This window comes from Lipotes vexillifer, unplaced genomic scaffold (genome assembly GCF_000442215.2).
Source record: "Lipotes vexillifer unplaced genomic scaffold, Lipotes_vexillifer_v1.1 scaffold258, whole genome shotgun sequence".
Lineage (NCBI taxonomy): Eukaryota > Metazoa > Chordata > Mammalia > Artiodactyla > Lipotidae > Lipotes > Lipotes vexillifer.
The window spans coordinates 981,809-996,477 of record NW_006793735.1 but is presented as its reverse complement, the minus strand read 5'-3'; the positions used below and the strand labels follow the sequence as shown (position 1 = coordinate 996,477).

Below are 14,669 nucleotides of genomic sequence, written 5' to 3'. Positions count from 1 at the left end.
CAGCAGGAAGACAGGAGCCACTTCTTGCTTGTTCGGAAGTTGAGGCGTTTTTCTCCATTGCTTTTAGATATCTATCTTTTAGTATTCTTATTGGAACTGATGCATGTGAAAATGTGAGAGGGAGATAGGAAAGACGCACTCAAATTCTTCTCATTAATTTAACGAAGTTTAACAAAAACAAAAATATTTGTTTTTAGAAGGGGAATGTGATGACAGGACAGTATTTAAGTCAGTTGACCTAGTTGAATTCAAAGATTGCCATTTCCTTCCTCTTCTTCAGTACCTTAGAAAAGTGGAAATTGGCTGTAAATTCGTTTAAGATTTAATCACCACATATTTTTTACAAGCATATTAAGGGACAGACAAGGAAATATTATGTCCTGATCTCAGAGAATAATATTCTTGTTGAAAACTAAATAACAGATTTAAATAGTACTTCAAAATAGCATTGGCAAAAGTCATAAAGAAGTACATGATTAATATGAATTTTTCAAATAGCAATTGTAGTTCAGTGGAGTAATATTGTAGCCTGACAAGCCTTTGTAAAGAAAAGAGAATTTAATTGCAGGATGTGGGGGAAGGAGGACCTATATTTAGAGTTCAAGTTCCAGTGCTTATAAACTGATCTTGAATTAGGTACTTAAAATTTGAACTTCACTTTTTACTCATTTATCCAGTATACTTCCCTGGATTGCTGTAATATTCAAGCGAATTTAATATGTGTGAGAATCACTGTGGTAACTGTAATCTAACATTTGTCTGTCATGGTGTGTCTTGGAGATGACTTTAGCACAAGTGTGGAGGTGGAAAGTGTAAGCGTTCTTCACAGTGACTTAGTTTAGAGTTGAAGATTTATGTTCGGCTTCAGAACAAGTTGTAAAAATATGTTTAGATCAGACTGTAGAAGTCTTGCATGTTAGATTTTAAAAATGTGAACTTTTGACTCAAGAGAACCATTGGAGGTTTTGAGTAGAGGAAGGAGGGAGAGTATTAGCAGACTCATTGTGTGCATTATATCATTTAATTTTCATAATAATCCTGTCAGAAATTGGAGTCAAAGTAAGCAAACTGGTCCCAGTCCACAGCTTGAAAACGGCAGTTCTGAATTTGAACATAAGATCTGTTTGGCTACTTCCATACAAGGAGTATGTAAACAGAATTGGCATTGTTTTATTTTTTAACTTTTTATTATAGAAAATTTCTTACACAAAATAAGATAGAATATTATATTGAACCTCCATGTGCCCATCACCCAGGGTCAACAATTTTCAACACAGAGCTAAGTGGTATTAGCTATAACCGCAGGCACTCCCCCTCCCACCATGGTTTTGAAGTAAATCCCAGACATTAAGCATGTATCTCTAAAAGATGTTACCATATGTCTCCTTTTTTAAAAAGATATAACCACAATTTATTTTCTTTTTTAAAAAACAGTTTAGTATATTTGAATCAGGACCCAAACAACAGGAATCATGCATTGTATTTTGTTCAATATTGTCTCTTAGGTCCCTTGTGGTCTGTAGATTGTACCCACCCTCCCCTTTATTTTCTCTTGTAATTTATTTGGTAAGGGAAGTAGATTGTTTGTCCTCTAGAATTCCTAACACTACTGGCTTTTGCTGACTGGTGTTTTTTACTGTGTTCTTCTAGCCCAGAGGTTCTCAAACTTTTTATACCTAGAGCTTTTATTTATGTGGATCATATCTGGTAGTATTTGCCATATTAGAAATTAAGACAGAAACTTAAAAATTATATTTGCTTATTTTAAGTAAATTAATAAGCCCATTGTATGTTAATATAAATAAAATATTTTAATAAAAAATAACTGTGTTTTCCAAAACCAAAAATATTAATGAGAAGAGTGGCTTCATTTCACAAATTTTTAAATCTCTTTAACGTTGGACTTAATAGCAGAAGTTGGATTCTCATATCACATTCAGTCTGTTGTGTATCACACATGACATAGCCTCTGGAAAAAAACTCTCTTGTACATTTATGAGAGAATGACAGTGAAAAGGGCAAATAACATCTTAGTATTATTCTAAAAATTGTTTTGACTTCTCAACCATGGCCTTGGGATTCCTTTACACTTTTAAAAATTACTGAGGATGATGCAGAGCTTCTGTTTTTTGTAGGTTATAACTATCAATATTACTGTTTGAGAATTTAAAACTAAGAATCCTTTTAACATTTTCTTATTAATTAAAAATAACAAAAATAGACACATTAATGTCAACAAAAATAACAGTTTTATGAAAAAGATAACTGTTTTCCAAAACAAAAATATTAGTGAGAAGAGTAGTATTGTTTTATCTGACTTAATTGATAGCTGGCCTCTTATCTGCCAGCCTCAGGCTCTGTCCTCTTGACACCTCAATTTGCGAGGCAGGCTTCAGCCTTCTGCTGTCAGAGCTGCATGCTGTTGGAGAATTCATTTATTTAAAAAGGTAGCAAAATCACAGAACTCATTGGTGCACCTCTGTTTTTCAAGAATGCATTGCCCTTCTGTTCTCTGCATTTTGTTGGTCCCCCTGCAGTCCTGCAGTTGAATAGTTCAGTTGTCAACCAGAGATTTGAGTAGATTTTATTCTCAGATTTTGGGTTTTATCCCTTCTGTGGTTCTCTTTCTTCCAGAGTTTCTACCTTAAATGTCCAGCTTTTCTTCCAGCCCTGAACTCCTTTCTGTGTTCACTCAAGGTGGTAAAGTTGCGATTTTTCATCACTGCTTTCCTGAACCATAGCTATGGAGCTGGGAAGCACTTTTAGGCGAGGAAGCTGCAAACTTGCAGTTTTTACCCCCTCTGGTTGCAGTTTCATAAAGATAAGTTTTGGCTGAGTTTTGACTACTTTTGAATACTTTCCAGTATCTTAAAATGGTCACTTAAAATAATTTGTCCAGGTTTTATAATTGCCATCTTTAGGAGAGCTTACATACTTTTAGTCTGGTGTTACTGTATCACTTTGTACTAACAGATAAAATTAGTGTTTATGTATATAGATGACCAGAGATCAATGGAGTACCAGTAATAGCAAAGATAAATTACTAACCTATCTTTCTGGCCATTTATTCTCAGACCTCTTTCCTCTGATCGTTCCTGCCCATGCCTTAGTTCTCTGCCCTTAGCCCTTCATCTCTCTTGACATGTTCTTTCTGGTTTAACTATCTATTTCCTTGGCTTCAGATACCAGTTATACACTGACAAATTCCAAATCCATATCTGTATCCCAGATCTTTCTTGTGAGCTCCAGGCCCACGTCCAGCTGTCTACTAGAACTTTTTCTATTAGTTATCTATTTAAGCACTTTAAACTCAATATACCCAAAATTCTTCTCTCCCATCAAATTTATTCTTTCTTCTTTGTGTATTATCTTACTCCCAGTTGTCTAGACCAGAAATCTTTCTCATTAACCTTCAAATTTTGTAGTTAAGACCTGTCTATTCTCCAGCCTCCCCCGGCCCCAATCCAAACCCTCAAATCCATTTCTTTCTCTATCCACTGCCATTGCATTAGGTGCACCCCTTCCTCTTATCTTGCCTAGTCTTCACACTGCAGCTCTTATCATCTTTGTTAATTGCCAGTCTGCTGATTTAAGCCAGAATCATCTTCCACAGCCTTGCCTTTCTTCTCCTTTCAGGCCCCACTGAACTATGCTGCACTTCCCTGACCTCTTAACCATGCTCTCTTGCCTCCTGGCCTTCCCGCATGTTTCTCCTCTTCCCCATGTCCCCCTCCCCAGCTTACACTTGAATTTCCCAGGGACCGGTTATATTCCTATATACTCTCCCATGGCATCTCAAACTGTTCTTTTTATAGCTTTACTGATCTCTGCTGCACTTATCAGGATATCCTTCAGGGCAGAGACAGTTTTGGTTCACCTCTTTGTGTCTTCTCTGCTTAAGTGCTAGTGAGAGAATGACCTCCCTGCTGCCCTCCTTTATTGGGCACCAGACCTATCACTAGGCACATAATAGATGCTCAGTAAATATTTGATGATCCAGTGAATGGCTCTACTCCTAAATGTTGGTTTATGATGTTCACATGATGTAGGCCTTCTGCAGCACAGAGCTGTGGAAAATGGGATAAGTGGAGTCTGCTGATATTCACTGGCTGTTGAATCTGCCTGGAATAGCTCTTCCTATTGAGTTGGGGGAGATGATGATAACCGCCACTCACCTGCCAAACTGCTGAAATGGTTCTTCTTTAATCCTGTGTGAGAATGGTTTTAGTTCTTATCTCAAATGTCACAGCCTCCCACTGTTCTTACCAAGTTTCTATAGATTTTGTTAAATGCTTCTCAGTTTGTTGTAAGCCCTTTGATCTGTGCCAGGGACTTTGAATAACTGTGCTAATTTGGACCAGTTTAACAGCTGTCTCTCTGGGATAAAGGTTTCTCTGACTTCCTCACACCACCATTCTGGAAGTCCTGCCTGTTGTCATTTGTTTTGAAACCAGAGTTATTATTTGACGCCAACTTTCATCCCCGTATTTATTTTATTTTTTTATTATTTATTTATTTTTTGTATGGTACGCGGACCTCTCACTGTTGTGGCCTCTCCCGCCGTGGAGCACAGGCTCTGGACGCGCAGGCTCGGTGGCCATGGCTCACAGGCCCAGCCGCTCCACGGCATGTGGGATCCTCCCGGACCGGGGCACGAACCCGTGTCCCCTGCATCGGCAGGCAGACTCTCAACCACTGCGCCACCAGGAAAGCCCTATTTTATTTTTTTTAACGCATTTTAAGCCACAATGCACATGTTTTAAAAATGCCTTAATAAAACCTTCCCTTTACAATAAACATTATTTTAGGAACCTTGATACTTTCTTTTCCTTAATGCTTTAAACTAGATTTGCTAATGGTCGTTCTACTGGACTTATCTTGGACAGTGGAGCCACTCATACCACTGCAATTCCAGTTCACGATGGCTATGTCCTTCAGCAAGGTAACTGTATTTAACCAGGGCGCACAGAGGACACAGATCATGAAATAAAGCAATGACTTGGACTATCAAAGTATATCATTTTCCCAGTCATGTCTTTAAGCGTTTTTTTTTTTTAATCTTTAGTATATATTTAAAACTGATGCATGGCTTCATTCATGCTTGGAAGGATAGTTCTGTTAATTCTGCTTGAAAACAATCATGTATAAATACACAGAGGAAATTTGTCACAGGGAGTTTGGATGGAATGCTTTCTTAGCCTTGTTTAATGTTTCATAGGCATTGTAAAATCCCCTCTTGCTGGAGACTTTATTACTATGCAGTGCAGAGAACTCTTCCAAGAAATGAATATAGAACTGATTCCTCCATATATGATTGCATCAAAAGTAAGTGATGAATGAATTTTATTTCTGGGATTTATCTCCAACTCCCCACCCCCATGTGGTGAACTCTGTTAACCTAGCACTTGCTCTTGGCACTCAGGAAGCTGTTCGTGAAGGATCTCCAGCAAACTGGAAAAGAAAAGAGAAGTTGCCACAGGTTACAAGGTCTTGGCACAATTACATGTGTAACGTAAGTAACCCTTATTCTCTTTACGAAAGCATTATAGGCTGTAAGTCTTTGACTAGAGTATGAGCACTTTATATTTTCAAACTTATATTTTTAATGATATTTTACAAACAAAATTAATAGCTTTTGCCGGAGTAGGGGGGTGCTTTTCATGCTTGTCAGATATCTCAACAAACTACTATATATTCACTTGGATTACTGTGGTGAGACCTGAAAGGAGCTTTGGGATAAAAACAAGCATTATGCTATTCTGTACGTTTTTTGACTAAGAAAATGGTTTTAGTGTATAGAGACCTGCTGGTATGGCTCAGTTATGTTCTCTTTCCTAATATGAGTCAGCTATGTAAAAAAATGTGTTACTGTTCACAGCAAGGAGCCAACAAAAGGTTTTCTTTACTGAAAAATCCATCTCTGAACATGACTTACTGACAGGGGAGAGGTTAGTAAAACAACCTCTCACACCACAATATACATTCATTTTTAACAGTAAAAGAATATGAAAGTCATCATTTACTATGGCAGGGATATATCCTATTTGACAGTTTCTTACACCTAAAGAATAAAGATTTTTTGTGGGTGTTTGGTACAAGGAAAAATTGTGAAGATGATTAATAATTGCGCCTAGACCTTAGACAGGATTTTTCCTTAGCAGCTCAGAGGTCCTTTATATTTCACTGCAAATTTTTTAACTGTTTTATACTATGTCAGTCATTAAAAATTCCATAAGATACAATATATATGCATTTTATATATATTCAGCTAATGAAGTCTTGCTTCTAAGCTTATTTTAAAGGGAAAAACAGTAAATCAACTATACGCCAATAAAAATTTTAAAGAAAAAAATTTTTTAAATGGGAAAACAGTGTTCTAAAACCAATTTTGTTATGCAGGACTGGGATACAAGGGTTTCCACTTGTTTTTATCTCATCATTTTTCCATAAGGGTTGTAATTTAAATGTTATATAATTTAGCTTACAATGCGGTGTTTAGAATTGGGTTTCTTGATGCTCAAGAGTCCTTACGAGGTAGATTTATACCCTTGAAATGAGTTAGCCATCCAGGAATGTGGTACAGTTTCATTAAGAAAAGTGTTTTTAAAATAATGTTACAGAAGTATAGACTGCAAAGACAAATCTCAATAATCTTGTTTCTTATCCTTTTTTAAAAATCCATAGTGTGTTATCCAGGATTTTCAAGCCTCAGTACTTCAAGTATCAGATTCAACTTACGATGAACAGTATGTTTTCTTATTTTTTCTACAAGACTTAAAACTTAATAGCTTATTAAAACCTTCATACTAATCTTTTTAAAAAAACTGTATACTTAATATATAACTGAGTCACTCTGCTGTACACCAGAAACTAACACAACATTGTAAATCAGCTGTACTTCAATTTAAAAAAAAACGGTAGGGACTTCCCTGGTGGCGCAGTGGTTAAGAATCCACCTGCCAGTGCAGGGGACACAGGTTTGAGCCCTGGTCCGGAAAGATCCCGCATGCCGTGGAGCAACTAAGCCCGTGCGCCCTAGAGCCCGTGCTCTGCAACAAGAGAAGCCACTGCAATGAGAAGCCCGCGCACCGCAACGAAGACCCAACGCAGCCAAAAATAAATACAAATTTAAAAAAAAAATTTCTTTTTAAACTGTGTACTTCATAAATGAGAAAAGAAATTGATTAGTTTAAAAAATTGTAGAATATGCTTAACTGGTCGAAAGGTAAAAAGTTAAGAAATACTGAATAACATTTTAAAAGAAAATATTATCACTCTGCTTTCTTATAAGTTGATGATTCCTTAGTAGTTTGTAATTCTGAAGAGGATTGTTTTTGTCTTTTGTTTAATATTGTTTGATATGTTTTCAGAGTAGCTGCACAGATGCCAACTGTTCATTATGAATTCCCCAATGGCTACAACTGTGATTTTGGAGCAGAACGGTTAAAGATTCCTGAAGGATTATTTGACCCTTCCAATGTAAAGGTATAAAAGCTTATTTTTATAATTAGCCTGGTTTTTCCTTTAAAGATCTCTTGTAATTACAAAACCTAAATAAGACTGACTAAACTCTTTTGGATGTGCTTTATTGTTTGAAGGTCTTCTGTGTGACTACTCATTTCTATTTTGTTATAGGGGTTATCAGGAAATACAATGCTGGGCGTCAGTCATGTTGTCACTACAAGTGTTGGAATGTGCGATATTGACATCAGACCAGTAAGTGCCAGTCTCGTTTATGCCATAAAGGTATCTTTTAGGGCAATCTAGTGCCCCATTATTTGTAATGGCCATCATTATTTAAGTTGGCAACTTTGGCCATTGACTTTGAAGTCCATTTTATAAAAATATGTAAAAAAATGAAGTTCTACTAGAAAAGGAAAAATGCAGAACTCTAGAACTCTGTCCAGTGTGGTAGCTTTTGGCCACATGTGGCAATTCAGTTAAACAAATTTCAATTCTTCGGTTGCACTAGCCACATTATAAATGTAGCTAGTCGCTGCTCTGTGACAGTGCAGATGTAGAACACTTCCATCATCACAGAAAGTTCTTTTGGACACTGCTGTTCTAGAGATTCCTAAAACGTGATATACCAAGATATAGATTATTGGTGATTTTTAATGTACCTAGTACAGTTTTACTTTTTATTTTTCAGGAAGGTGTGGTTTAAGGTTTAAATTATGTAACTTTTACATGGAGTTTAGATATAAACTTCATATTTTTTGTGCTTTGCCAAGCTGTTTGTTTCATCAGTTTATTTCTTGCCAAGTTTTAAGGACTAACTCCATACTCCATACCATACTAATTATTAGATAGGTTATATCTTATTTAAATGCTAGATTTACTTTGTAGCCAACATATTGCCTTGATATTCTTTGAGTTAATTCATTTGCTTAGAGCATAGTGCTAATAGCTAAGGGTCTATAAAAAATCATGTTCAAAAAAGACTTCCGGGAAGTTACGAAAAATGTTCTTTGTTTCAACTAATTACCTGCCAGGGATGTGCTGCTTCTAGGATAATGGGGTTGTAAGTATGCAATTTTTTAGTATAAACTCAAGGGGAAGGCAGTTGATTTGAAGTACATTTACTGTAAGACATTGCTAACTTTGTTTTTTATTGAGTTTTCGCCTTTAATTTAAACTATTGTTGACTGCAGCGGAGATGCTTCTATTTTCTCTTTCAAAAGTTAGATGATTTAGACATTTGGAATAAATTTTCAAACTATGAATTTAGCCACTAAAAAAGCAGGCTGACATTTAACTTTCTGATGCATACATGCAGATTAGAGGTAAATATACTCCTTATTACTGGGAATTTACTTTTGGTGGGGGAAGCCTCAGCACGTGGATTTTGAAAAAGTTCATCTCTGCAAAAGAGAAAGGTAGCAGTCATTTTGGCCAGGACTATTGTCAGAGTATAATCAGGATTATCATAATCATTAAACGTTGTCTAATTTTAAACATAGTAACTTCTAGATGTGCATTCTGAAATGATGTAATTATGAAATATACCTCTAATGAAATACTGGCAGCTATCTGCCAGAAAATTATGATTGGATTGTAGAATAATTGCTTTAAGATAGTGATTCTTAAATTTTAATGCACAGTAGAATCATCTGGAGAGTTTTCTTTTTTTATAAATTTATTTATTTTTGGCTGCGTTGGGTCTTTGTTGCTGCACGTGGGCTTTCTCTAGTTGCAGAGAGCAGGGGGTTACTCTTTGTTGCAGTGCGCAGGCTTCTCATCGTGGAGCACAGGCTCTAGGCGTACGGGCTGCAGTAGTTGTGGCGCACGGGTTTAGTTGCTCCGCAGCATGTGGAATCTTCCCAGACCAGGGCTCGAACCCATGTCCCCTGCATTGGCAGGTGGATTCTTAACCCTGCGCCACCAAGGAAGCCCTCATCTGGAGAGTTTTAAATAAACCAACAAAAACTTTTCCTGGACCCTATCCCCAGAGATTTTTATTTAATTGCCCCCAGGCATTGGTGTTTTAAAAGCTCCCTAATGAGTTGAATGTGCAGCCAGGATTGAGAACCACTTGATTAAACTACTAGGTCTATGTAGAAGTAAAAAATTTAAAAAGGGAAAATTGTACTGGAAGGCATGATTTTATTTGTAGTTGTGTTTAAAACTGTTGGAAACATTTGGAACTAATTTATTTTTGTTTTCATCCCAGGGTCTCTATGGCAGCGTTATAGTGGCAGGAGGAAACACGCTAATTCAGAGCTTTACTGACAGGTTGAATAGAGAACTCTCTCAGAAAACACCCCCGGTAAGTTTTGTTTGTTCTTTAGTGGTATTTTTCAGTCATATGTATCCTCACTGCTGGTGGAACTTTATATAGTTTGTTTTTCAGTAGGTTGATGGTATTTTGTGTCTGCCTGGTATGGTATTACTTAAAGTTAATACCCTTATTAATCAAATTTTTCTAGATGACATCTATTAGTTACTCTTGTACTGTTTGAATCTCACTTTATTCATTGATTCCATACTTAAGTACCTAGTCTGTTAGGCACTAAGGATAGAAAATATAGTCCCTTCCCACCAAGGGCTTAGTCAGTTAGGAGGAGTAGACATGCAGAAAATAAAAACTGTAATGTGCTAAGTGGTTCAGTATGTCATCAACCAGGCACTCTTAAGAACACTGAGGGGAAAGCACTTAACTCCCTAGAAGTGTCAGAGGAAAGCCTCTTTAAGAAGCTGTTTGAATGAATAGGAGTTCAGCTGGTTGGCAGTTTATGAAAGGACATCTAGGTAGAGGGAATACCATGTGCAGAATATGAAGGGAAGATGGCATATTCCAATATTTTGAAGTAGTTGGCTTATAGTCTGTGTAGAAGTGGGGAGAGCTATATGGCTGGAAAGATGAGCACGATGGTATATTATGTCCTAGGGCTGTCATAACAAAGTACCACAAACTGGATGGCTTAAAACAACAGAAATTTATTACCTCTCAGTTCTGGAAGCTAGAAGTCTGAAATCAACATGTCATTAGGGCCATGCTCTCTGAAATGTACAGAAGAGAATTTTTCCTTCCCTCTTTCTGGCATCTCATGATTTGCCAGCAATCCTTGGCATTTCTTGGGTTGCAGTTATAGCACTTCAGTGTCTGTCTCCATCGTCATGTGGCATTCTCCCTTTGTGGGTATGTCCTCTTAAATGAACTCTAGTTGTAATGGATTAAGGGTCCACCCTACATCTGCAGAGACTCTATTTCTAAATTAGGTCACATTCACAGGGACCAGGGATTATCAACATACCTCTTTGGAGGATACAGTTCAACCCACAGGGATAGGTGCCAGGTCATGTCACGTACTAATAGCAAACTTACAAGATAAAATTTGGCAGAGGACTGAAGAGCTTTCATGTTTTAAAAACATCCCTTGGTGCACTGTGGTAACTTTCAAAAGGATAGAAGAACCTGGTTTAGGGAGAAGATAGTTTACGTGGTACATTAGTAACAGAGTAGTAGTCATAGTCTTTAGATTTTTAAACTTCCATCAAGTAGCTTTTTGTAAGGTATTCTGCAATAAATATTACATTTTAAAAAACTTAATTAGAGATTACAAAGGCCCTAACAGAATCTATAGAATTTGTGTACTTGATAGCCTTTGGTTTCTCATATAAAGGACTGTTTTACATATGCCACATTTTTATATTTGTTATGTAAGTATTGATATAGGCACAAGATTGATACCTCCTTACATTCTTGGAGATATAGACTGATCTGGCATTTACCTTAATTATAGTACTAATCATTAGATTTCATAAAAGTCCCAGAATAATGAGTATAGACTTGGGCTGTCCAAGGACTGGTCAAGACCAGTTAGATACTATCCTTGTCTTTGAGGAGGCAATTAAAATTTAATGAAATCCATTGTAATAGATATCAACCAGTTCCTCACCTACAAAACCCTGTATTCATCCCTCCCGCTCTCAGCACCCCTCCCTCCCATTCCACATACTCCACCCAGTTATTTCACTGTGAAAAAGACTCAAACTGTATGTTCATATATAGAATAACTGGTAAGTATCAACAATTTGAGAACTATCCCCAGAAGCAAATTCCTAGGTAGAGGGAAAATCTCTCCATATAGGAAGTGAGATAGGGATAGTGCTGAGCCATAAAACCATGTTTATTGAGAGACTGTTCCAGCAGAACAGAAACACTAACTTGAAAGAAAGCAGTGTGAATAAACTTTCCTGAGATCTTATGTCTGTGTTTTGATTTGGATGGGGGCAGGGAGGAATAGGGAGGGGTGAACTAAGATATGAGGGATGAACTAAGAGAGGAGGGATTTTGAAGGCCTAAAAAAGTAAGTTAGAAAGTTGAGGAGCACTACAGAAAGGGCAGCAGGTTGGGATAATAATTATACTTGGTGTTGGACAAAATGAAATATGAAGCACTTAGCACAGTACCTGATTTATAGTGTTAAGTACTTATTTTGCTGTTTTAGGATTAAATTCTGAATGCCATGCTCTCTAGTATGCAGTTTTGTAAGGTTTATATAATTTATTTTCTTATTCAACTACACATTACAAGATATAATCAAGTACTTTAAAATCCTATACAGGAGTCCAACCTATGCCTACTATTAATCTGGCTACTACAAAATAATCATGTGTAATTAGTACTTGAACCAGAGCCACTAAAAAGTCATAACTTGAATTTCCTAAGTTGAGTCACTTGTTCTATTTGATCCTACTAATACTTATTCTTCCCTTTGTATTTTAGAGTATGCGGTTGAAACTGATTGCAAATAATACAACAGTGGAACGGAGGTTTAGTTCATGGATCGGTGGCTCCATTCTAGCTTCTTTGGTTAGTAGATAAACTACTTTGCAAAATAGTTGAAGATTCTTATTTAACTTAAATGTATCACTGAAAATACTCAATTTAGTAGAAAGACTAAAAATCCCCATGGATCATTTATCTTTGCAGTTTTTAGCTATCAAATTAGTAGAGGACCTGATACCAGTTTTACATGTTCCAAAATGACAAAAGGCCTCAATGCCTTATTAGTGGGTAATTTCAATCTAATTACAATTTCCCCTCTCACACAGAGGCAGGCATCTGTTAACTTATCCTCGCCTCTTTTAATAATACTCCCATTGGCACTGGTCAGGACTTATCTGCAGCACATTTAAAATTAAATCATTCCGGGCTTCCCTGGTGGCGCAGTGGTTGAGAGTCCGCCTGCCGATGCAGGGGACACGGGTTTGTGCCCCGGTCCGGGAGGATCCTACATGCCGCGGAGCGGCTGGGCCCGTGAGCCATGGCCGCTGGGCCTGCGTGTCTGGAGCCTGTGCTCCGCAGCAGGAGAGGCCACAACAGTGAGAGGCCCACATACTGCAAAACAAAAAAAAAATTAAATCATTCCTTCTTGGGTTCTGGTTGCTCCCTGGCCTGTTGGTGAGGTAGAGGAAGTCAGGAATTGGTTCTTGGGGCAAATGGTGAAGTCATGGTGTTGGGGTTTGCATGCTGCTTGGACTGGTGCCTACTGTGAATCAGGAGGAAATCCTTGTACTTATCTGCACCCTAAATTTGGAGGATTTCCCCTTCACCTCAGAGCAGCCAAAGTAAATGTCACTAAGTACTTATGCTAAACATTTTAAAAAGCTATTAACTATTAAATGTTTGTAACTGTCCATTATGTATTTCTGGTCTGTGTTCTGTTTCTAGTCTTTTAATAGATCTTAGTTCAAAACTGGATACAATATATGAATCCACTTGAATAATCATAGGGAACAGATTTCTTCTGCTTACATGTCTTAGTAGTAATGTAGTCCACGTTCCTTCCTCCTTTAGTCATTTTCCTCTTTTGACCTTCTGTTTATTTTGCATAGTGCGTGTGTACTGTCATTTGTGTACTTGTAATACTTTATCCTAGTTTGAGTTCTAAAGGTTACCATTAATCAAATGCTAGAACATTTCATCAATGCTGTACTAGGATCAAGCCTTCCAACAATTTCTGTTGTTGCCTTAATCAGTCCATCATAGCTAAACTCTTCATCTTCCTTTCCCAGCATTTTCTAAATCCTCATGACAGTATAGAAAGATTTAATATTCTATATAAACTTGAGCAAGACTAAATAGTGTCTTTGCGTGTTCTGGAGGAGGGCAGAAAAAAGAAGGGTGTAATTTTTTTTTTTTAATTTTATTTATTTATGGCCGTGTTGGGTCTTCGTTTCTGTGCGAGGGCTTTCTCCAGTTGCAGCAAGTGGGGGCCATTCTTCATTGCGGTGCGCGGGCCTCTCACTATCGCGGCCTCTCTTGTTGCGGAGTACAGGCTCCAGACTCACAGGCTCAGTAATTGTGGCTCACGGGCCTAGTTGCTCCGTGGCATGTGGGATCTTCCCAGACCAGGGCTCGAACCCGTGTCCCCTGCATTGGCAGGCAGATTCTCAACCACTGCGCCACCAGGGAAGCCCAGAAGGGTGTAATTTGAGTACTATTTGGGGAGGGGTTTAAGAGTTCTTCAAAAATTAGGAGTTGTGATAATGAAGATATTAAAAGAAAAAATTTTCTAATAGAAAGGTACATAATTTTTTCTTTCCATTTCACAGGGCACCTTTCAGCAGATGTGGATTTCCAAACAAGAATATGAAGAAGGAGGGAAGCAGTGTGTAGAAAGGAAATGCCCTTGAGAAGAGTTCCCAAACGTCTACCTTCTTTGTCACCTTACGTTTCATAGCTTTAGTATACTCAGGAAAAGAACAACCATCTTTTGTAGGATGTTTATACATTTTTGCATATTTCAATTTCCACCTAAATTTTTTAAGGCTTTAACTGGCTCTGTAAATTAAAATAAGTTTGTGCTTTCCTTGAAATGCACTTATTCTTATTACAAGCATTTTATAATTTTGTATAAATATCTATTTTCTCTAAATATTTTGCTTTCAGTAAAATGCTTTCCAACTCTGTTTATGGTAGAATTGCTTTTTATTGACTAGTAAAACTTACTGCCTATGTTTTTTACCTTAAGCTTTTAAAATTAAATAAAAATTACTAGCCACTCCAGAAATACTTTTTTTTTGGACTGCTGTGTTGTAACTTGCCACTTTAAGTACTAAATGTATTTATCATTATTTTGAATGGAAGTACTCACTGTTTATTAACAGTAGAATCCACAGCCCCTTCATATCTAGTAACAATAGTAGTAAAAAGGTTA

The 14,669-nt window shown here is 37.2% G+C and overlaps 1 protein-coding gene across 4 annotated transcripts in view; it reads left to right on the top strand.

Annotated features, from left to right (window-relative positions):
• The window catches only part of ACTL6A (actin like 6A), a 27,377-nt gene extending 12,853 nt beyond the window's left edge, over positions 1-14,524 (top strand). For 3 of the 4 annotated variants that reach the window (XM_007466696.1, XM_007466695.1, XM_007466697.1), the window contains 9 exons: positions 4,848-4,942; positions 5,219-5,325; positions 5,423-5,512; positions 6,685-6,746; positions 7,371-7,485; positions 7,636-7,716; positions 9,674-9,769; positions 12,233-12,319; positions 14,065-14,524. In XM_007466696.1, coding sequence (XP_007466758.1) covers positions 4,848-4,942; positions 5,219-5,325; positions 5,423-5,512; positions 6,685-6,746; positions 7,371-7,485; positions 7,636-7,716; positions 9,674-9,769; positions 12,233-12,319; positions 14,065-14,145 — 814 coding nt within the window. In that variant the 3' untranslated portion in view covers positions 14,146-14,524. The remainder of the gene's footprint in view (positions 1-4,847; positions 4,943-5,218; positions 5,326-5,422; positions 5,513-6,684; positions 6,747-7,370; positions 7,486-7,635; positions 7,717-9,673; positions 9,770-12,232; positions 12,320-14,064) is intronic. The other variant, XM_007466694.1, reaches the window with a different exon arrangement.
• The last annotated feature ends 145 nt before the right edge of the window (positions 14,525-14,669 follow it).